The 23564-nt window shown below is 42.2% G+C and overlaps 1 protein-coding gene across 1 annotated transcript in view; it reads left to right on the plus strand.

The window, feature by feature from the left end:
- Window positions 1-23564, plus strand: part of LOC129161843 (oocyte zinc finger protein XlCOF6-like) — an 86182-nt gene that overhangs the window by 17191 nt on the left and 45427 nt on the right. The window contains exons 2-3 of the mRNA XM_070548209.1: window positions 1360-1670; window positions 1814-1926. Of these exons, the coding sequence (XP_070404310.1) occupies window positions 1917-1926 (10 nt within the window). The 5' untranslated portion in view covers window positions 1360-1670; window positions 1814-1916. The remainder of the gene's footprint in view (window positions 1-1359; window positions 1671-1813; window positions 1927-23564) is intronic.

Raw genomic sequence — 23564 nt, forward strand, 5'->3', positions numbered from 1 at the left:
TTGCTCATTATTCATATCTTGTCATGTATAATCATTAGTTTAGAAAAAAATAAAATTCCTTTTTAACTAAATACCTGACTCTGTCTGAATTAATACAAAGTGTGTTCATGATCCCTGAACAAGTAAAAGTAACTAGAATCTTCTGATTAAACATTCAAAGATCAATCGGGTTTATATTTCATATTTATATGGAATCATCACATCTTATTGGTCATAATTAATTTGCAGTCGTCACGCTATAATGTGTGACCGCTACAAAGGGAGCCCAAAGTCATGCCCATCTATTTCCAGAAGTGTCATTTAGAATCGAGGGATTAAATAAATAAATAAATAAATAAAACATTTGAATAATTTTAGGATGATGTCCCAAGAAGGTCCCAGATATTTCATTTAGCAGCAAAGCGCCTCGAGATTTTTATCTTGACAGGCACTTTATGAAAGATTGTTTTCTTTCTGTCTTTAAGGTAAATGTGGTGCAATAACATTTGTCTTGTAGAAAACAACAGCTACACTTACTCAAAATCGTAGGTACAAGTACTCAAATTTGCAAAATATCCTACAGTTACAGTTTTGCCCCAGTTTATCCAAAAGATATGGTACAAAAATATTTGTGTCTCGAATCTGGGAACTTGAAATCACAGAGAAAATTTTTATCTTTCACAGATACAAAACAACAGCTGCACTTGATCAAAATCTTTGGTAAAAGTAGAAAAATTGGATTAGTTGAGTCACACGTCAAAAAATTGCTACAGTTACACTTTTGCCCCAGTTGATCAACAATATATGGTGCAAATAGAGTTGTGTTTCGTCACTGTGAGCTTGAAATCAATGAGACAAATCTAGAAAAATCCTGTTTCACAGATACAAAACGACTCCTTCACCTATTCAAAATTTTTGGTACAAGTACACAAATTGTATTCGCTGACTGAGTCCCTTATCTTTTTGGTGAAGAGGGAGCGTTTGTGAGGAGAGCGATTCAACCGAAACAGCATTCAGGATTTTATGTTGAAACCTATCCCGGCCACTCGTTAATTCATTTAGAAAAATTACAGCCGTAAGCATGTTAAATGACAGCTACATATGAGCTATAGAGAAATAATTAATGATTTTACGCAATATTTTATACTGAAACCTATCAATTACAAACGTAAGTATGGTTGCCGTTTTATTTTGTAATGTATCCCGTGCATTTCCCGTCCTGACAGTGGAGCCTCCACCGGAAGCAGCCTGACAGTGGAGGTCTGCAGCCAGGTGCTTTTGGAGAGAGGAACAAAAAACATTACGACAATTATTTTGTCTGAAAAACCACCAGCGGAAGTTATGTATGAGAGCCAGGTGTGTTTTATTCTATTCCAACAGGTGGCGGTAGTGCACCTTTACGCTGGTCATTGACCACCAGAAGAAGCAGAAACCGGAAGCTGCTAGCAGAGCTAGCTTGTTGTTCTGGTGTGTGAGGAGAATATTTGAGGCTCTGCAGTAAAAACGTCTTCACTTCAGTCTCTGGGAGAGTTGATCAGCTAAAGCGACTAACTGCTGCTGCTGCAGAAATCTTCTCACCAGGCTGTGGAAACTTTCTTCTCCTCCTCAACAACTTGGTGGAGTTCTTTCCAGAACCAGAGAAGATATTCTGCGGTCTTCGTGACGATCGGAGCTCCAGAATCAGGTTGTGGGTGAGAAAAGCTTTTCTCTAGACTTCCTGCCCTCTGGATCTGCTGCTGTTCCTTTGGCCAGAACCAAAGCGTTGGATCTTTAATCTCCTGCGTTGTTCTGAAGCAGCATCTTAATCAGCTCTCCTGCTTTGTTTCTATTGCAGCTGTTAGCTAAACACGGCTAAAGAAAACCTGCTACCACTTCAGGATCATCCATCAGCTGGGACTGATTCATCGTGTGTTCTTCACCACCTGGACCTGGACAGCATGGACACAGGTACTGGTGGATGATTGAATATATTGTCAGTCTATTGTAACCCTGGCGTCAGATGAAGTTACCACTTATTCAAAAAATAATAATAAATAGGCCAGACTCTAGGTCCAACAGGATTACCTTACAAATTACCAGTGAGTGGGAAATGGAATAGCTGGATCCAAAGAATGAGCAAAAGAACACAGTTGCACCAGATTTGTAATTTTATATAGAAATATGAAAATAGAACAAAAATACTGCAGCTGCAATAGACATATAATTAAACAATTAGGCATTTCCCCCTATATCAGTAAACCTAGTCAGGTTGAGCTCAAAGTCAGTCTTCTATTTGGTCGTAGTCTAGTCAAAAAGAAAGTCTCCTCGGTCTTGTAAAACTCAGGTTCAGTGGTCTGAGTGGTTACCACTGGAATGTTGGCTCAGTATAGAAGAATGATGTTCTCCTGATCGGGATTCAGTTCAGTTCGGGCACAGGCTCGCCATCTCCATCCGGAGAGAATCCAGGACTCCAATCCACTTCATTGGTATTTAATTTTTCTTGGCGTCTGGAAAAACATCTCCTTCTGCCCCCTTTATTTAGGTCCAAGATCATTACTGGGCTGGCCCTATTAAACACCTTCTACACCCCTGCTTAGTAGACTTAATGAAGGATTTTTAAGCCAGTATAAAAATGACTGAAACACAAATCTACATATTTGGCATTATTGATCAATATCTTTGATTTAACTTATTGTTAAGAACATCAAGATGCATTACAGTGAACATTATAATAAAGTACATGTTTCTAGTGCAGAGAGGAGACAACCCATAGAAGCACTGATTTGATCTCATTTCAGAGAAAAATAGAACAGGTGTTCTAAAATAAAATGTTTTATTTTATTTTAATTACCTTAAAAGACTCAAAGTCTCTTTTTACACTTTATATTTATTTAATCAGGATCGTTGTCAAGTCGACGCCAGAAACAATGAAACACAACTTGAATATTAGAGGAACAACAAGGCTTTATTCAACCAGCATTCATACAAGTTATCAATCATGAACAAAACATTTCTCTTACCGTTGCTTATGGGTGGAGAGCTGAACACCCCAGTTAGAAAACGTAATCCATGAACCTCGTCAAATAGAATCCTTCAAACAGCTCTAACCGCTCTGAGCTCTGCTCTGCTCCTTATACATTCCCTGATGTGCGTGCAAAGCTGCACACCTCCACCAGGATTACCTTGATTACATCCTCATGATCACATTATGTTCGGCTCTCCTTGATTACATCCTCATGATAAGTGTGATTGACAAACAGTAGTGATCAATAACTTGTATAAAGCAATTATACAACAGATGACAAGTTCATTTTTATTACATTCCACTCTTGAACTTTTCATCTAATTTATGTAACATATCCATCACCATTTCCCCATCAAAACCAACGTCATTTATAACATACCTTGTAGTTCCACTTTAATTTTCATCGTAGTCTTTGCATTATTACCCAATTTATTTCTCTTCTTAATCGAATAACATACCAACAAATAATAAGATTACACAATGTTAGAATGCTGATTATAATTAATGCTGCAATCATAGGTGGAATTAGCACTTTATTAGCGGTACTCGACATGCCTGTAAATATATCCCACCAATGATGAGCGGAAGCCTGTTCAATCAATGTAGCAACATGTTTTATTTCCCCTTGTGCCACAAGAGTAGACACCATAAGCCTGGAAAGGTTGGACCTATGAGAGTCAATCAATTTTGCCACTTCAGTGGAACCATCCAATGCGCATTTGAATCGTTCCAGTGAGAGTGTCCAAGGGGCCCATTGTATCTTAGTCAGCCGACTAGATACAGTGTAATTACTCAACCAATAGGTCACGTTATTCCATTCCCACATATGTATACCCTTGAGACAACCTGAAAAGGGAACTGAAGGTACCTGTGGGGAATTGGTCATTGTAGCCACGCATAAGGTGTTAGGACCCACCTGCCAAAACTGTTCCTCTGGGGGTGTGACCGTCCAATCACAGAGTACGACCCTTGAATCAGTGAAACATGGATTGCTATGTCCTTTTACCAATGGGCAGGCTAAACCCTTATCAGTCTCATCACAGTGTTTTACTTCATATGTTCGATTTGTTTTAACATCCCACCACTCTCCACTAACATGGAGATACCAAAACCCTTTAGTGGTTATCACCGGCAGTATCTGATATCTACACACAGTCATTACTGATGTCATATTATACTGATCCCAGTATCCAGTACACATAGATTTATTACAAATCGTCATTTCTGCATGTAGCTGTAGCCATAATGAACTACTGATGTTCCATAATGTTCGCCATGCATGATAGTTATTACTCATTACCTGTATTTGAAACCTATTTCTCTGTGTCTCAGCATGAATAGTCTGCAAGGAACAGACTGTCCAATTACCTATGTGTGACAAATTATGCAATGCATCATAAGTTTCATTCCAAAGCTTTAGATTCCATTTAAATACACTTTTCCACACATCACTTCCTTCTAACTGACTAGATACAGTCGAAGGCATCCATTTTGCAGTCTTGGTGACAGCTTGTGCGGTGTATTCTCCAGTGTTGGTCAGCATAGTTCGTGTCACCTCATTGTCTGCTGTGTTAGCCAGACCATACAAAGTTCCAGTTCCTCCTAGCACGGTGTCATACCATGCTCGCCTCCTCCTGTTACAAGGCAGAATAGGAGGGAATTTCACAGTCCATCGCACATATTCGGCTACCCTTATTTGTCCCATTTGTTGACAAGTGTGAACCAGGGGAGCTACAGCTGTCTGCGTAGCTCTAGCTGTGTCGGGCAGCACCCAGAATATGTACAAATAGGCGTATCCTCCTGTGATTACAGTTCCATTCCTGATCCGGAAATCGCGATCAACCTTCATACTCCAATTTGTGCCATTTTGTATGCAAGTACCATTCCCCTGATGGTATGCACAGATGCGCGCTGCAGAATTAAAGGTTACTGTTGATCCTTGAACCAACACCCCCGGGCTGATCACCCTTCCTCGGATTTTAAGACATCCTCTGCACCGGTACATCTTACCGGTAGATGTTAGGTTTCCCAAGTAGCAAGCGTCATTTGCTCTGCATGTGAATGTGCCTTGAGTGCGGTTGGACATACTGCTAACCAATTCCAGATGGCCCATGACCCCTTCTTCCAACACTTGTCCTTCCGTGAGCCCCCAACAGAAATGTGCCCTCAGTGCGATGACAGCGAGGACATGGAGGACGATGACCAAACATCCGACACCACCAGGTCCGTGGAGCCCATCCATCGCCTCGACAAGGGTTCAATCCTTTTGTAGGGGAAGGGGACCCAGTCAACCACCGTCACTCAGACACCCGCCTATGGGATACATACAAAACTGCAGATAGAATGACAAGCATTAATTTTCTCTCCTGTAACATTTGTTTATCGGAATATTAATCCATTTTTCCTCTCCGGGGAACAATACACTTACCACAGCATCTTTTCCCTGTGCAATAATCTCTCCAGCTCTGGGAGGACCATTGAGCTGCTCCACCCACACTTTTGCCCCCGCAGTAAAGTCTGATGATCCAAACCCAGTTTCACCCCTCTGAGTGATAGTGGTAGGTTTAGTAATCTCTTCAACTTTGGACATTACACACCGTTTGATTACTAACTGAGCTATCTTGTCTCCTTTTTCCAGTACCAACGGTTCTTTACCTGTATGCTGACACACCACACCTATTTCCCCTTGATAGTCTGAGTCTATTACCCCAGCTAAAATGGTTAGACCCCTCAAAGCTAAACCACTTCTTGGACACACATGAGCATAAGTTCCTGGTGGACATTGAATTCCCAATCCTGTTTTTACCACTGTCACTTTATTGGTTACTAAAGTGATGCTTTCCAAGATTTTAAGATCTAATCCCACAGAGCCCGCAGTTGCTCTAACAGGGAGTTCTGCCTCAGAAGTTAGTTTCCACATTCGTATAGGAGGGTCAGTAGAAGTTGTTTCCCTTCCTGCCCTGGCAACCATTAGCATCAGTGGAGTAACTCCATCCCCCACGGGTCTGTTATTTAACTGATGTACTGCCCTAGTCAGATTTTCTCTCCATTTGTCCAAAGAATTAGTAACCGATAGTTTCCTTAGTTTCTCTTTCAGTAACCCATTCATTCTCTCAATGAGTCCACTAGCTTTCGGGTGATATGCTACATGATAGATCCATTCTACCGCGTTGTTCTCTGCCCATTCTTTGATCTTATTTCCAGTGAAATGGGTACCATTATCAGTCTGAACCTGCAAAGGTAGTCCATAATAGGTCTCTATTAATGACAGACATTTCAATGTAGCCTCCTGATTGGCGTTATGACACGGATGCACCACCAGTACCCCTGACACCGTATCCACGGCTGTACATGCATACTTACAGTTTTTACTTTTTGGCAATGGTCCAATGAAATCAATCTGCCAACACTGTCCCGCTTGTTTACCTCGATGTATCTGTCCCTGTATATGTCGAGGGATTCTCTTTTTCTGATGTTGACAAGGTTCACAATCTTCTATGGCAGTTTTAATATCATCAATGATGAGATCTATTCCTCTGTCCCTCGCCCATTTCAATGTTCCCTGCACACCCCAATGTCCAGCAGTAACGTGAGCCCATTTGGCTAATCCAGGACTTGATTGTCTTACAGCCTGAATTTTCACTATCTTATCTACAGTCTGATTATGCAGGGATTCAGGATCATTGTTATTAGTATGAGCATCCACATGTAATACTGACACAGGAATATTTTGGCATTTCTCCCAAATGTCCTTCCATAGGTCAGCTCCCCAAACCTCTTTTGAATGTATCTTCCATTGTGTAGCATGCCAAGTTGGCATCCAAGTTAACATTCCTTGGGCTACTGACCAGGAGTCAGTATAAATACTTACTCCCTGCACCCCAGCCGCCATTATTACCATGTGTACTGCTTTCAACTCCGCCCATTGACTACTCTTTCCTGTCCCTGTGAGTTCCATAACTTGTTGTGTACCAGGGTTAAATGCCCCAGCCTTCCATTTCCTGGTTCCTGCCACATATTGACAGGAACCATCAGTGAACCAGGCTCGCTCCTGCTGCTCTGGGGTGAGTTCGCTCCATCTTACCCCCAGTTTCACAGGAGAATCCTGGATTGGTTTTACCTCAAAAGGCACTTCATCCATTTCTGGAACGTCTGCCACTTGCTCGTGGAGCATTGATACTCCTTTTTCTACAATGTTTCCCTTTATTTTATCAGGATTGCCATGAATTACCGAGGCCTCCGCCCCAGTGTCAACCAATGCCATTACTGTCTGTACTGATTTTTTCCAATAAATCTGTAATTCCACATGTGGTCTGATATCATTTATTGACCATCCTGAGGCACTGGCAACAACCTGAGCTTGACCTTCATCCTATTCATCATCATGTTCCCTTCGGTGCTGTTTTTTCTTTCTACGCTTCACTGCCGCCACCTGATAACACTCATCTGAACTCTCCTCCTCTGAAGATTCCTTGGGAGGGGCGGAAGGTTCAGCAGGCTTCGACGCCACCTCCCTGATCACATTCTGCAACATTCCAACCAATTCTGACACAGACATCCTGTCGTCCTTTTCAGGACAATGTCTGAACTGACAATGGACCTTCAGTCCCATTTGGCTGCATTTCTCCATCAATGCATTAGTGGGCAATCCATCAATCTCCTCAAACGGCACTCCCGCTTGTCGCAGTGCCCTCCACAGATCTGTTCTAGAGGGGCCCATTGCCCCCCCTTTACGACCCCTTGAATGTGGATCAATCCTGGGTTTATTTTCAGTTCTAGCTCCCTCTCTCCTCGTCTCAGACCAATCACCCAGCGTGGTGAGTTCGCCAAGACGATCTTTTATCGCGGCAAAAGTCTGGTCTGCCGCGCCAAACAACAAGCTGGTCACCATGGGTTTATAATGTGGTGGGGCATGTCTGATGAGGTGATCTCTAGTTGCCTTAGAGATGTTACAGTCCACCACTCCAGCTCCCCCGTTTCGAGCCACTTGCTCTCTAATAGTGAGTCTGGTGAGCCGCTGAATGGCATCTCTCACTGTCTGCCATTGCCCTTTAATCTCAGACCAGTCCGCCGTGGTAGGATAGATTACATGACATGCCAGAGCATATGCATCCCCCACATTGAAATCTTCATCAGCTGGCAATGCCCGGACTGTAGCCCTGTATTCAGCATTTATCTGTGCATCAGTACTTAATCCTGAAAATCTCATGGCATCACCGGCATCTATGGCTATATCACACGCGCCATCCTCCATAAGGCGATTAAGCCAGGAGTCAGTTGGTTCGCCTGGGCGCTGTTTCAGCTTCCCATTCATGTGATTTAACTCATCTTGTGAATAATCCTCTAGCGTTGTTAGCAGCCTAGGGGCGGGTTGTGGCTGCTGTTGTAACATCCTTCTTATATTACCCGCCTCATCGAGTTCCGGCCGTCCCTGATCATCCACCATATCTACCAGTATTGGTGGAATAATTTGCTGTTCTCGCCGACGCCTAGTAATAGGTCTTTGTTCTGACATCTTTATCCTCTGTAATGATGGATACAAGGGCTGAGGTGGTGGGTCAGGTTTAATCACCCACTCCTCCTCCTCATCATCCCCCCAAAGATCCCCGTTCCATTTCTGTGGGTCCCAATCTTCACCAACATTCTTTACAAACGCCCGGATCTGAGCAGGACCTGTTCTACGAGGTCGCTTCTTTTCCTTCCTTTGCGCTCGAGACACAAAAGTCAGCGTTTTATCCAAAACATTCTGAGCATGCTTTAGCTCTTTCCCCATCACACACACTCTCTGCTCAAACTCTGAGCATGATTTCTCAACTTCTTCAGCATGGATTTTCTCCTGCGCCGCTCGCTCTCTACAACTGCTCAATTCTAACTCCTGTTTTTTCCATGCTTCTGCAAAAAGCCACATCATATCTCTCACTCCTGCCAGCGGCGCTTTTTTTTTAACTTCTATCCGCGTCAAACGGTCCAGCACCACGGCGGGGCTGACCACTCCATTTAACTCTCCCCACGGCCCAGGGCGTCCACCGCGCTGCCTTAACATATCACCAATGGATCGGAACTCCTCCGTTTCCCAGCCGGGAATCGGCACGGGAATCGGCGTTCCCTCCCCAGAAGCACTCGGCTCCTTTTTGCTTCTCCAAAAACACTTCATTGTTGCTGGAATAGCTTGACTGATCCTGTTCGTGACGCCAAAAATGTTCTAAAATAAAATGTTTTATTTTATTTTAATTACCTTAAAAGACTCAAAGTCTCTTTTTACACTTTATATTTATTTAATCAGGATCGTTGTCAAGTCGACGCCAGAAACAATGAAACACAACTTGAATATTAGAGGAACAACAAGGCTTTATTCAACCAGCATTCATACAAGTTATCAATCATGAACAAAACATTTCTCTTACCGTTGCTTATGGGTGGAGAGCTGAACACCCCAGTTAGAAAACGTAATCCATGAACCTCGTCAAATAGAATCCTTCAAACAGCTCTAACCGCTCTGAGCTCTGCTCTGCTCCTTATACATTCCCTGATGTGCGTGCAAAGCTGCACACCTCCACCAGGATTACCTTGATTACATCCTCATGATCACATTATGTTCGGCTCTCCTTGATTACATCCTCATGATAAGTGTGATTGACAAACAGTAGTGATCAATAACTTGTATGAAGCAATTATACAACAGATGACAAGTTCATTTTTATTACAACAGGTCAGATACACCTAATAAATAAAATTACTAACATAAACTCAGGAATCTGTTTCTTTGCTTCATTGTTCTGGTGCTGAAAATATCACTAATGCGGATCAAAGGAGATACACAGATGAATGCACCTCTTATTTATTATTTGGAAATTAGTGGGTGTGGTTTACATCAATACATTATTTTAAATGTGAAATTGATAAGGATTGATCAGAAGTTGCTATGTGTTTTGTTTATTTGAAAACTATTTACAGAGCAGCCTCAGAATTTAGATTAAATATTTTTGATCACAATAGTAAAGGAACTATTACAGAATAGGGTTGTCACGGTAACCGGTGTAGCGGTAAACCCCGGTAAAAAAGTTGACAATAATGATAACCGTCTTGTTTTTAAAAATAAACATTATCTTGGTGGATTACCGTGGCTGCGGTGTAGGCGCGGTGACCCTTACCAGCCACCGTATCATCTGCTGAAGTTGCCGGCGGCACATGCGCGCTTTGATGTTTACGACCAAAACTTTCTTGAAGCCAAAGCTGAAATAATGGTGAAAGGAGGAGACGGCAGCGCTCAGGACATTTGTCATCCCTCAAAGAAGACAAAGTGGGAAGTACGGGCATCTTTTGGATATTTGAGGAATGCCGAGGGACAGCTGATAGAAGACGGCTATCCTGTTTGCAGCACGTGCAGAAAAAGTGTCTGTGAAAGGCAGCAACGCTTCAAATCTCATGACACATCTGCGTGACCATCACCCACAACTCTACAGTCAACGCAAGGCAAGCTAACGTTAGCGCTTTAGCTAAAATGCGTGATCCGAGGATTTGGGTTGAGGGAGAACGCAACGAGTCGCTATATAAAGCAGCCGCAGCGCCGCTACCTGCATATAAACCGTGTCGCGGACACCCCCATGTTGAAATGACGCTATGCATTACGGGGCTCCCAGAGGCAGATAAGAGTTGGTCTCTCTCCGAGAATAATTATGAATTTAACAACGATTACTGCCTGATGACATTTTCCCACATCTGCAAAGCTCACTGGAAGGACACAAACCGAGGACAATATTTTCCTGATATAGGGTTTATTACTCAAGTAAGGGTAAAAAAGTATCTGATTAGAAGGCTACTTGAGTACTGAGTATCATCTGATCTAATATTGTTAAAATGATGACATCAAACAGACAAAAAATAAGAAGTTATGGGCAAATATTGGTATTTTAAAGACTAAAGGAAAAAAATGTAAACAAATAAACAATATAATTACTAAATAACTAATTTTAGGCTAAATTTAGACACAAACTGAGGACAATATTTCCTGACATACAGGGTTTATTTAATTGTGTGAAAGTGTAACACGTTTAAAAAAAAAATACCGCGATAATACCGAAAACCGTGGTAATTTTGGTCACAATAACCGTGAGGTAAAATTTTCACACCGTGACAACCGAACAAGTTTTCAGTAAAATCAGAACATTAATATTTAAGTTTATGAATTAATACATCTGAACTCATGCAGTAGGAACAAGGAAATATGAAATACTAGAACCATTTTAATTTGATTAAACTGATTTTTTTCCTAACATTGTTGGAATTTTCCCCACACACAGTTAAACAAAACAATGTTGATTGAGGTGTGTGTGTGAGAGAGAGGGGGAGAGAGAGTTAAAATAATAAATAAATAAAAAAACCGACCGGAGTGGAGGCAGTGACCGACGCAGCACGAGCCGTTTTCAGCTCTGTCTTGTCAAATGCACCACGTACGTTACGAAAAAAGTAACTTTAAACTAGGGCTGCACGATATTAGGAAACCCTACGATAATCAATAACAGTGCTTAATATTGCGATATCGATATTACTCACGATAAATGAACAAATACTAAAGTATGCAGTGTTGATGTCGTCTGGCGTGTGACGTCTGCTCTGGGTTCAAAGCAAACAAAAACTAATGCATGAATTCCATTACAACATATATTTTTATTGTAAAAATATGCAGCTGCACCTGCTACTGTATTAGCAGCTGCACCTGCTACTGTATTAGCGGCTGCACCTGCTACTGTATTAGCGGCTGCACCCGCTACTGTATTAGCGGCTGCACCCGCTACTGTATTAGCGGCTGCACCCGCTACTGTATTAGCGGCTGCACCCGCTACTGTCTTAGCGGCTGCACCCGCTACTGTGTTAGCGGCTGCACCCGCTACTGTGTTAGCGGCTGCACCCGCTACTGTGTTAGCGGCTGCACCCGCTACTGTATTAGCGGCTGCACCCGCTACTGTATTAGCGGCTGCACCCGCTACTGTATTAGCGGCTGCACCCGCTACTGTATTAGCGGCTGCACCCGCTACTGTATTAGCGGCTGCACCCGCTACTGTATTAGCGGCTGCACCCGCTACTGTATTAGCGGCTGCACCCGCTACTGTATTAGCGGCTGCACCCGCTACTGTATTAGCGGCTGCACCCGCTACTGTATTAGCGGCTGCACCCGCTACTGTATTAGCGGCTGCACCCGCTACTGTATTAGCGGCTGCACCCGCTACTGTATTAGCGGCTGCACCCGCTACTGTATTAGCAGCTGCACCTGCTACTGTATTAGCAGCTGCACCTGCTACTGTATTAGCAGCAAAACAACAAACTGCACGCATGCAGTTTCTCGGTGACTTTAAAACATCACCTCCACCATAAAACTTTTTCTGATGCTCCAATACAGAAAAACATCCCTTACCAGGGTTTTTGAATAAATAAAAAAAATCAGAAAATAAGTTTAAATGTTAAATAATAGTTAACATCACTTAAATGCAACAGCAAATTCTCTCATTGCTACTGAACATTTTCTCCACTTATGTGGTTATGATATAAGGCTGTTGCTGTAATTGGGAAGTGAACTGTGCTGGGCCAAACTAGGAGAATATTAAGATTTTCTGAGGGAAAGAGAAAAACAATTGTCTACCTTTCAGAAGAGGAACTGGCAAAAAAACTACATGGAAAATGTGAAAACGTTTGTTTTTAACCCCAAATTGAACAAGTTTACCTAGATCTTAAAAAGCAGCTCAGATGATGAAACTGCAACTTTGATTCTGATAACAAGCTAACAAATTGAACTAGCTCCTCTAAGATAACCGGCTAGCAGAGCTTCTGACTGACAGTTTATGTGCAGCAGCAAATCAACTATCCTGATTAACAAGGTTATAAAAGCTCATAAATGAAAAATCACTTTGGTGTGTGGGGGAACTTTTCCAGGCCCTCTTTAGCAGCTCAGGGTGGGACTGGGAGGAGAGAGCTGTAGCCTTTTAGCTGGAATCTAACCGGAGCCAGAAACCTCAGCACAAAGTGCGTTCGTTAATCTGAGCCAGCATGACGAACAAGGGAAGCGAGCGGCAGCGGGGGCGGAGCGGAGATAGTGGAATTTTGGGGATACAGTCTGTGCTGGAGCGGGTGAACCAGGCGGCGGCACGGCGGCCCAAAGTAAGCGCAGCCCGGGAAGCTCCGCTCGGCAGCACCGTCTCCGACGCTCCGATGTCGGCGTGTGGAGGAAGTGGTGGTGCCGAAAACGAGCGGTGGCTGGCAATAAACATCTCGACCTGCGGATGGAGACAGCCGAGCAGCGCGGGGCAACTCGTAGGGGGCGGGCATATTACGTGAACGGACCCATCTGATTGGCCGCATATCAGAAGGACTACATTTGATTGGTCAAATAATACTTCATTTTAACAAACAGAGCTGGTTTACAAAAAGTTGATGTATGACACGGATGGAAATGTTTGAACCAAACATTTATCGCCGTTTTTGACGTGCTTTGCGATGGGCCTATCACACGTCCTGTTATCCCGATGACGATAATTTTTCGATATATTGTGCAGCCCTACTTTAAACCTTAAACTGAAAAAGATGCGAGCTGAAGAAAACCTAGGGAGTTCTGAAGAAACATGAGCAACAGTGAAGCAAGCACAGAGAGATCCGTTACTGTGTGTGTGTGTGTGTGTGTGTGTGTGTGTGTGTGTGTGTGTGTGTGTGTGTGTGTGTGTGTGTGTGTGTGTGTGTGTGTGTGTGTGTGTGTGTGTGTGTGTGTGTGTGTGTGTGTGTGTGTGTGTGTGTGTGTGTGTGGCCGGACGGACTGAGCTCCTGGCTGCAGTTTTGTGTGTAGGGAGGGGCGGGCGCTCTATGTGACTGGCCAATCACAGAGCGTGAAGACAGTCAGTTACCCAATGAGGATTTTCCTTCTGCTTTATCCGATACTCGTCTGAAATGAGTATCCGGCTCATCCCTAGCTGTAACCACCCTGCCTCCTCCTCCTTGCTGCCTGCCGGCTGTGATCATAAGCAACAACAGAGTAGTTCCCGCTGCTTCTTGGGGAAACAGCACGAAAGAAAAAAAAATCAATAAAACTTGGGATCTTGTAGGCGTGGCGCTGGGATTTCAGCCGTGGTGGGCCGCCACGGCTACGCCAATGTAAGGGAAACACTGTTTTTTACCTCAGAGAAATCTCAACACCCACACTTTTAAACACTGTGTGTGTGAACGGGTTATTCCAAATGTTTCAGTAACAAGAATACTGACCTTAAAACCAATCAAAACCCGAATAGTGGCTGTGTGTAAACAATGTGAGGCCCCCCCCCACCACACACACACACACACACAATAATTTTCAGTCAGATGAGAATTTTTTGCTTTAATCCCTGATCAAGAGTTAAACTACGAGCAAACTACTGAATTGGCTGACTGAGTGGAGGTGGTTCATAGATGTCGCAACCATTATGTCAGAAGGGAATGCCCCTCCCACTTTTTAAAAGCATGCATTTGGGCCACACACACACACACACATTCAGTTCACCTTTTGCTCTTTCGATTGTTCTCAAAGAATTCCACTTGATTCATTAGAAATGACTCCGTCTGCTGAAGTCCGTTCCACGTTTTCCTGGTTGCTCTGCTGCACGCATGGTGGACGTGACCGACATGGTTGTCAACAAAGTTAGAAAATAAAAGACCGAACGAACCAAAGTGAAACTACAGGCTTGTCGAAGCTGGAGGAGGAGTCAGTGCCATTACTATCCCATAATAAGCAGTGTCCATGTCTGATCCCTCCACAGACATGGGGACATGAGGACATTTCTCACAAAGAAGCATAAATAAGTAAAACTGTCCAGAATGAATGCTGACAGATGCTTCTGGTTAGAACTGGGTTTGCCCGCGGGTGATCTGGGTGAGGCCACAGAACCTGCAAAGACTCTCAAAAGGTCTGGAAAACGACCGGTTCGGCTGGCTCCGGTGAAGTGGAGACGGTCATACTGGGAAGTTTCGGTAATGGAAACACACCAGTTAGTGCCTGGCTGGTTTATAAAAGACACCCGTTCCTCCTTTTGGTGTGAGGATGCCAGCTGGTCCTGTTCCACTGCAGATAGCTCATCAGTACTTAATACAAGTTGTTTATTGTGTATCTACGTTGGTGTTAGTTTGGGATGTTCTGATCATACCAGCAACCAGGGACGAAATTTTGATTTCAGAAGTGGGGGGGACACAGCAGGCTTGTGCGGATTTGGGGTGGGGGGTGTTATGTAAAGACCCCTTGACACGTCACGTGCCCATCTCAATAATTTTCCATCCTCAATATATTTATATATATATATGTGTATATGTATATATATATATATATATATATATATATATATATATATATATATATATATATATATATATCAAAGTTAAAAAATGTACAACTCTATTATTATTTTTATTTATTATCATTATTGAAGTGCAGTTTTGGCTGTTGACAATGGATAGGCCATTGTATTTATTGTTTTGGGTCTTTTTTATTGTTTTTGGTGCAACATTTTCTAACAGGGAGTGAGATTCCTTTTTTATTTAATTTTTGTTTGTTATTTTTATTCATTTAGAAGTTCTGGTTCTGGACATTTCAATGTTAAATGAAGGTTTATTTGTTGCATTTTAAAGGGTGTACTTGCATTATTATGATATATTAACATTATATTAGTGGTTATTTTGGTCTAGATAATGTTGACAATGATATCGTTTATCATCAACAATTTGTTGGACAAAATATCGTCCAGCAAAATGTGTTACTTTCCCAGGCCTAGTCAAAAGTATAAAAATTATTTATACAAAAACGGTCCCTCCTGAGATCTGGCCGTTTGTTCATTTGCTGTGTTAGAGGACATGCTGAACTAATGTTTTACACATGATCATCACCCTAACATTTGAGTGTATAAAACATTAAATATGTTTTTTCCCTTAAAAGTGTTTAAACAGTTGTTGCATTTCAACACACAAAAAATAAATGGAAAAAATAAGATAAATCTAATAAAAAGTGTACATCTTTGACATTAAGCTTAAAAAAATCTGTTGAAATCTGTTGACGATGATGATACTGTTCATTTTTCAGAGCTTTTTAATGTGAAAATATACATTGCAATAGATAAGTTTACAATAAAGTTAAATGATAAAAGTTTTGAAGTTACACTTCTACCACTACTACTAGTAATAATAATTATGATGATAATAGTAATAATAATAAAACAATAATTATAATAATACAAATAAATTGTGTCTGAGGAGTCAGTTATGTGGAGGAGATGAGTTTGTAAAAGTTAGTTTTGAGTATGTTTGTGAAGGAGGAGGTGAGTCTGAGCTTAATGCAGGGGTGTCACATGTCCAACTTACGTTTTGACTTTGAAAGAAGTCTCTTCTATCCACTTTTCGTTTTCTTGACATGCTGCCTCCTGGCTGTGCCTAACTACCAAAGACTCACAAATGAACACTTATTCAAATGTTATATAATGGAAGCTGAGCTGAGCTCTGATATTACACAGCGTCTAGTTGACGATGTGACTCAGTACCGGTGTTCCCTAGCGGCTCCAAACTAGCAAAACAACGTGAGCACGTTCTGACTGTTTACAACTTGAGTGACAGCAGCAACAGCCAATAATACGTTAGCAAGTATCAGCAGAGCCAATAGATTAGCTTTTGGGCGGGTCTAATAGGAAACCGGTTTCCGTTTCGGTCCTAGTGCTCAACCAAATCCATTTAATGGAGCATAACATTGTTTTTGGACGGAAAAAAGTGCAGGGGACCAAAACTGCCTTTTGAAAAAGTGGGGGGGACATGTCCCACCCGTCCCCCCCCAAAATTACGTCCCAGCCAGCAACACCTGTGTGAACCCTGTGTGCAGCACTTGGGGTTCTTCCCCTTTTCCTTCATGCTGTGCAGGACAGCAGCAACAATGTAAAACAACATGTCTGCCTAACTTTAACTCCGTCTGCGAGAGTGATGTAAGCTTTGAGTCCTGCAATGAAAAGCTTCAGCTCCTGGGGAAGCTGATTACAGCTGGTTTAATACGACATAAAGAACAAAGTCTGGGTGGAGTGAGGTGAGTTTCCAGGGATGGCTGCAGAGATCAACACCTCCCAGTCAGACGCAGCTACGCTCACCAACACCCGTCTGTATGAGCGTCAGAAGGCTCAGCTAATAACCGGACCATAAGGAAGTTCATGATGCTGGAAGAGCAGCCTTTCTCTGTGGTGGAAGAAGAACCAAGTTTATTCATACAGCACGTGTCCCAGACCGAGGTCACGAAAGGAATCACAATAAAACGCTGAAAAATAATACAATGAGTAGAAAACAACAGGCTCCGCCCACTGCTCAGTCACTAAGTAACCCACTACTAATAATAGTAATAACAATAAATCTCCCAAAATGCTAATTAGTAAGATTCCTTTGCTTTGTAGTGCTCTAGCCTGCTGAGAGCTTAAAAGTGAAAGATTGTTACTGACAGCAGCTACATCTAAGTGTTTATTCATTTTCCTTTTGACTGAATAGTTGCTGATTTTATCTTGGAGACGTTTCTCCTCACATCAGCTTCAGATCTAAAGCTTGGGTTGTGAGTAGGAGGCTTAGAAGTTCTGGTCAGAAACAAACACGCTGATTGTGATGGAAGTTTTTATTGTTCCTAAAGTAGAAATCTGTTTTTATCTAAATGAAGTTCATGTTCTTGTTCCTTTTTCCCACATCATGTCGCCAGTATCACTCATGGTGTAAATATAAAGGTATGGTGGCTCTGATTGGCTGCACCTGGCGGTAAGGCGTTTCCGGTTTCCTGTTTTCAGTGTTGCACTTTGTGAAGCTGTTTGGTGTTTGGGGCTCGCTAAAACCGATTTAATTTCTCTGTACAAGGATATCTCTGAGTTACTGTAGCACAAAAGCACGCTAAAACACACATTTTCTGTTGTTCCACCTAGCTTTTAGGGAACATTTGAGTTCGCACGCAGTTTATTTGGTGTTGAACAGTTTGCTCGTCCAGTTAGCTTAGCCTCAGCACGGCTATGGCTACTTCTGTCTCTGCTTCTCCGTCTCCTATCTCTTGCTCTCTGTGTCAGATGTTTAGTTACTCCTCTGCCTCCTTTAGCGATAATGGTACGTGTAATAAATGTAGCATTTTTGTAGCTTTGGAGGGGAGGGTGTCGGAATTGGAGTCCCGGCTCCGCGCTGTTGAAAACCCCGTAAACAGCCGTAGCTACTTAGCTAGCGTGGGGCTAACTAGCTCAGAACCTCCCCATAGCGATCCTCCAGCAGAACCCTAGCAGCCGGGACCTCAGGCCGGCTGGGTGACGGTACGCAGGAAGCATAGAACCCAGCCCGTGGGCCACCACCAACCCGTCCACGTTTCTAATAGATTTTCCCCGCTCAGTGACGCACCCACTGACAAGCCGACTCTGATCATTGGCAGCTCCATAGTCAGAAACGTGGCATTAGAGACTCCAGCAACCATAGTTAAATGTTTACCTGGGGCCAGAGTGGGCGACATTAAATCTTATCTGAAACTGCTGGCTAAGGGTAAGCGTAAATACAGTAAGATTGTTATTCACGCTGGCGGCAACGACACCCAGTTACGACAATCGGAGGTCACTAAAATTAATGTTGCTTCGGTGTGTAAGTTTGCCAAAACAATGTCGGACTCCGTAATTGTCTCTGGCCCCCTGCCTGATCGGACCAGTGACGACATGTTTTGCCGCATGCTGTCCTTCAACCGCTGGTTGTCTAGGTGGTGTCCTGAAAACAATGTGGGCTACATTGATAATTGGAAAACTTTTTGGGGAAAACCTGGTCTGATGCGGAGAGACGGCATCCATCCCTCTTTGGATGGAGCAGCTCTTCTTTCTAGGAATATGGCCAGTTTTATTAGTCCTCCATGACAACCCAGGGTCCAGACCAGGAAGCAGAGTCGTAGTTTAACACACCCCTCTACAGCTTCTGTACTGTTACCCACCCACTACCCCATAGAGACAGTGTCCTGCCCACGGCCAAAATCACACAGATTAAATATCAGGCTTAATAAAGCAAACCATGGAAATCTCGTAAATATTAGAACAAATTCAAATGAGCAGAAAACTAGAAAAATTAAATGTGGGTTATTGAACATTAGATCCATTTTTTCTAAGACTTTGTTAGTTAATGACTTGATTTGTGATAATCAGATCTCTTTGCTCTCTCTCACAGAATCCTGGCTGCAGCAAGAGGACTATGTTAGCTTGAACGAGTCGACTCCTTCAAATTATTTAAATCACCATATTGCTCGAAGTACAGGGCGAGGAGGAGGAGTGGCAACCATTTTTCATTCGGACTTATTGATCAGTCCCTTACCAATTAATAGCTACAGTTCGTTCGAACATCTTATTCTTAGTTTTCCTAATCCAGAGTGCAAAACTGTAAAACCACTCTTGTTTGTAGTTTTATATCGTCCACCAGGCCCTTACTCTGAGTTTTTGGATCAGATCTCTGATTTTTTATCAGATTTGGTGCTAAATACTGATAAGGTCATTGTAGTGGGGGATTTTAACATTCATGTGGACATTGAAAATGATAGCCTCAATGTAGACTTTAGTAATATCTTGGACTCAATTGGTTTTACTCAAAGAATACATAGCTCCACCCACTCCTGCCATCATACATTGGACCTTGTGCTGACTTATGGCATAGAGTGAGGAAATAACGATCTTTCCACATAATCCGGTCCTCTCGGACCACTTTCTGATAACCTTTGAGTTTTTTATAACTGAGTTCTCGAGACATGAAAGTAAATTTCACTATAGTCGGTCTCTATCTGACAATGCAGTTGCATCTTTTAAATCAACTGTTCCATCTTTACTGTCCTCAGCATCTCAGAGGAACGTAGCAGAGGGCAATATTTTCAGTTCTAACCCCTCACAAATTGATGCCTTAGTTCATCATGTTAATTCCTCTTTACATGTGGCATTAGATGATATTGCCCCTTTAAAAAAGAAGATAATTAGGGACAGGAAGTTGGATCCCTGGTTTAATTCTCATTTACCAACCTTAAAACAAAACTCTAGGAAATTGGAGAGAACATGGCGCTCTACGCACCATGAGGAGGCCTACCTATCCTGGAAAAATAGTCTTGTGCTTTATAAAAATAAGCTTCGACAAACTAGAACTGCTTATTTCTCAGCATTAATTGAGGAGAATAAGCATAATCCTAAATTTCTTTTCAGTACAGTTGCCAAACTTACACGGAATCATAGCTCTGAGCCATCTGTAGCGCCAGTGCCCTATACACTGGCACTACCTGGTAGCTGTTGCGGGTGGTCTTTACGTGTGCTTTAAGAAATGCAGCTTGAGTTTATTTCTGATGATGTTTATTACTTGTCTTGTTCCAGAATGTCCAGGATCCATTTACAGCAGTTAAATTGGTTTGCAGTGAATGCGTTACTTGCCCCAATGACAGTCCGCAGAGTCCTTTACACACAGCCACAGTACTCGCCACACAGTAAAAAACTGTTTGTCCCATCCAGCCACACCTGAGTCCAATCTGTGTAGGCTTAAGTAGGCTGGTGCTTCCACAAGCAATTAACCAATAACATGAGGCCAAGCCTCCTCTCAAGTGCACAAAAAGAAATGACACATATGCAGTGATCCCTCGCTACTTCGCGGTTCGTTCATCGCGGATTCGCTGCTTCGCGGATTTTTTCTTTGGAGCATTTTTCAGGGGGAATTCGCAGATTCTCGGTATTTTTCACTGATTCGCGGTATTTTTCTATGCGAAATATCGAGAAATTCTTGTTTTTTTCATCAATTTCATCATAAAATGCACTTTTTGTAATAAAACTAAAAAAAAACAAGTAAAAAAATTTTTTTCTTGAGTTTTACCCACAAAAAGTATGTGATCATACGATAATTCAATAGGGAGCGTGGTTTCACAGACGCGGAAGTGATAGCGTCGGTGAAACGCCGGCTGATCTAGGAAGCCCCCGAGCGTTCGAGCGTCAACGAAGTGACACGGAAATGCCGGGCTTTCCAGAAGTAAGTAAGATAACTTACTATGAGCTGATAGTTCGTTGGATTGATCGGTAGGTTGGAAACTCTGATCATGAATCTGAAGAAACGATGACTGAGTGGTGAGCTGGAAAGGCGACTTCCGTTTATAGCCGCGGTTTGTGACGTAGATGCAACGTGGAGGGAATCCCCGCGAGGGGCATGCTGGGAGTCCCTACTTCGCAGATTTTCACCTATCGCGGCCAGGTCTGGAACGCATCTACCGCGATAAACGAGGGATTACTGTGGCTCCTACACCATCTATTCCCTTAGCCCTCAGCAGTAATGACTTCATGGGATTTTTTACAAGTAAAATTAATTCTATTAGAAACAAAATCTTTAACATTCTCCCTAATGAGATTTCTTCTTCCACCGTAAGTGAGGCAGCATCAGAGGTGACTTTAGAACCTCATCTGTGCGTGAACCGTTTTGATCTAGTTGAGCTTTCAGAGTTATCAAAAATATTAGCTTCATCTAAACCTTCAACTTGCATTTTGGATCCAATCCCAACCAAATTATTTAAAGAAGCATTTCCTTTGGTTACTGCCCCCATTCTAGATATAATCAATCTATCCTTAGTACAGGGTATCTGCAGGTCCTTAAAAAGTCTTAAATTAGCTTTTCCAAATTTAAGGCCTTAAAAATGACAAATAATCCTTAAATAGTTTCCAAAGGTCTTAAATTACCAAAGGCCCAATAAACAAGATTCTTTTATTTCTGTAAAATTTTCATGAATTTCTAGTTAGTTTGGCATTTTTTGTGTATGATATTGGCGTAAGTGGAACCGTACACATTCGGTTGGTTGTGAAAGGGGGCTATTTTTAGATGAGCATGCTAGTGGGAGCTTGCGCTATGGGGAATTGCAACATTAATGGTAACTGGATGGCTAATCCCACGTTCACGACGTGGTTAGCACCGGTTCCAGGCAATAGCTGGAAATTATAGCTTAAATTAATTTAAAAAAATACCTTAAATTTGGTCAAAGTGGCCTCAAAAAAGGTCTTAAAAAGTCTTAAATTTGGTTCCCTTAAACCTGCAGATACCCTGTTAGTAAATGGGTATGTACCACAGGATTTTAAGGTTGCTGTAATCAAACCTTCACTTAAGAAGCCTTCTCTGGATCCAGATGACCCAATGAATTATAGACCAATATCTAACCTTCCATTTTTATCCAAAGTCCTGGAGAAAATAGTGGCCATCCAAGTATGTGAGCATTTAAACACTAATGCTCTGTTTGAGGAATTTCAGTCTGGTTTTAGAGAGTATCACAGCACTGAAACTGCATTAGTGAGAGTTACAAATGATATTCTCATGGCCTCAGATAAGAATCTTGTGTCTGTTCTAGTCTTGTTAGATCTTAGTGCTGCCTTTGACACAGCTGATCACAATGTTTTTTTAGAAAGACTTGAACATGTTGTAGGGATCAAAGGAACAGCGTTAGGCTGGTTTAAGTCCTACCTGTCTGACAGATTTCATTTTGTAAATGTACATGACAAAGTGTCTTCATACTCCAGGGTTACTTGTGGAGTGCCACAGGGTTCAGTGCTTGGACCAATTCTTTTTACTATATATATGCTCCCAATTGGTAAAATCATTAGACAGCATGTGATAAACTTCCACTGTTATGCTGAGGATACTCAGCTATATTTATCCATTAACCCTGATGAACCTAATCGTTTGGGTAGACTACAGGCTTGTCTTGAGGACATAAAACATTGGATGACTCTAAACTTTTTGCTTTTAAATCAAGACAAGATGGAAGTTCTCATCTTTGGACCAGAAATCCAGAAAAGGAAATTGCCTAGCCAATCGCCTGACCTGAATGGCATTACATTAATCTCTGAGAACAAAGTAAGGAACCTTGGTGTTATCTTTGATCAGGACATGTCTTTCAAATCCCAGGTTAAACAGGTTTGTAGGATTTCCTTTTTCCACCTTCGGAATATTGCTAAGATTAGAAGCATCCTTTCCAGGAGTGATGCTGAAAAACTAGTTCATGCATTTATTACATCAAGACTGGATTACTGTAATTCATTACTCTCAGGAAGTCCACAGAATGTTGTTAAGTCTTCAGCTTGTCCAAAATGCTGCAGCTAAAGTTCTGATGAGAATTAAAAAGAGAGATCATATCTCTCCTGTCTTAGCTTCCCTACATTGGCTACCTGTTAAATTCAGAATAGATTTTAAGATCCTTCTTCTCACATACAAAGCTCTTAATAATCAAGGTCCATCATACATCAGTAATCTGATTGTTCCATATGTTCCTAACCGAGCACTTCGCTCTCAGACTGCAGGTCTACTGGTGTTCCCAGAATATCTAAAATTAGGATGGGAGGCAGATCTTTTAGTTATCAGGCTCCTCTCCTGTGGAACCAGCTCCCAGCTTTAGTCCGTGAGGCAGACACTTTGTCTACTTTTAAGACTAGGCTTAAAACATTTTTATTTGATAGGGCCTATGGTTAAAATCTGATGTTAGCCTAAATCTGGACAAGTGGGGGAGTAGAGGGAGGTGGAGTGTATAGTCGGTAAAGACGACTCTCCCTCGCTGTGCCTC

The sequence above is a fragment of the Nothobranchius furzeri genome, chromosome 2, assembly GCF_043380555.1.
Source record: "Nothobranchius furzeri strain GRZ-AD chromosome 2, NfurGRZ-RIMD1, whole genome shotgun sequence".
Taxonomy (NCBI): Eukaryota; Metazoa; Chordata; class Actinopteri; order Cyprinodontiformes; family Nothobranchiidae; genus Nothobranchius; species Nothobranchius furzeri.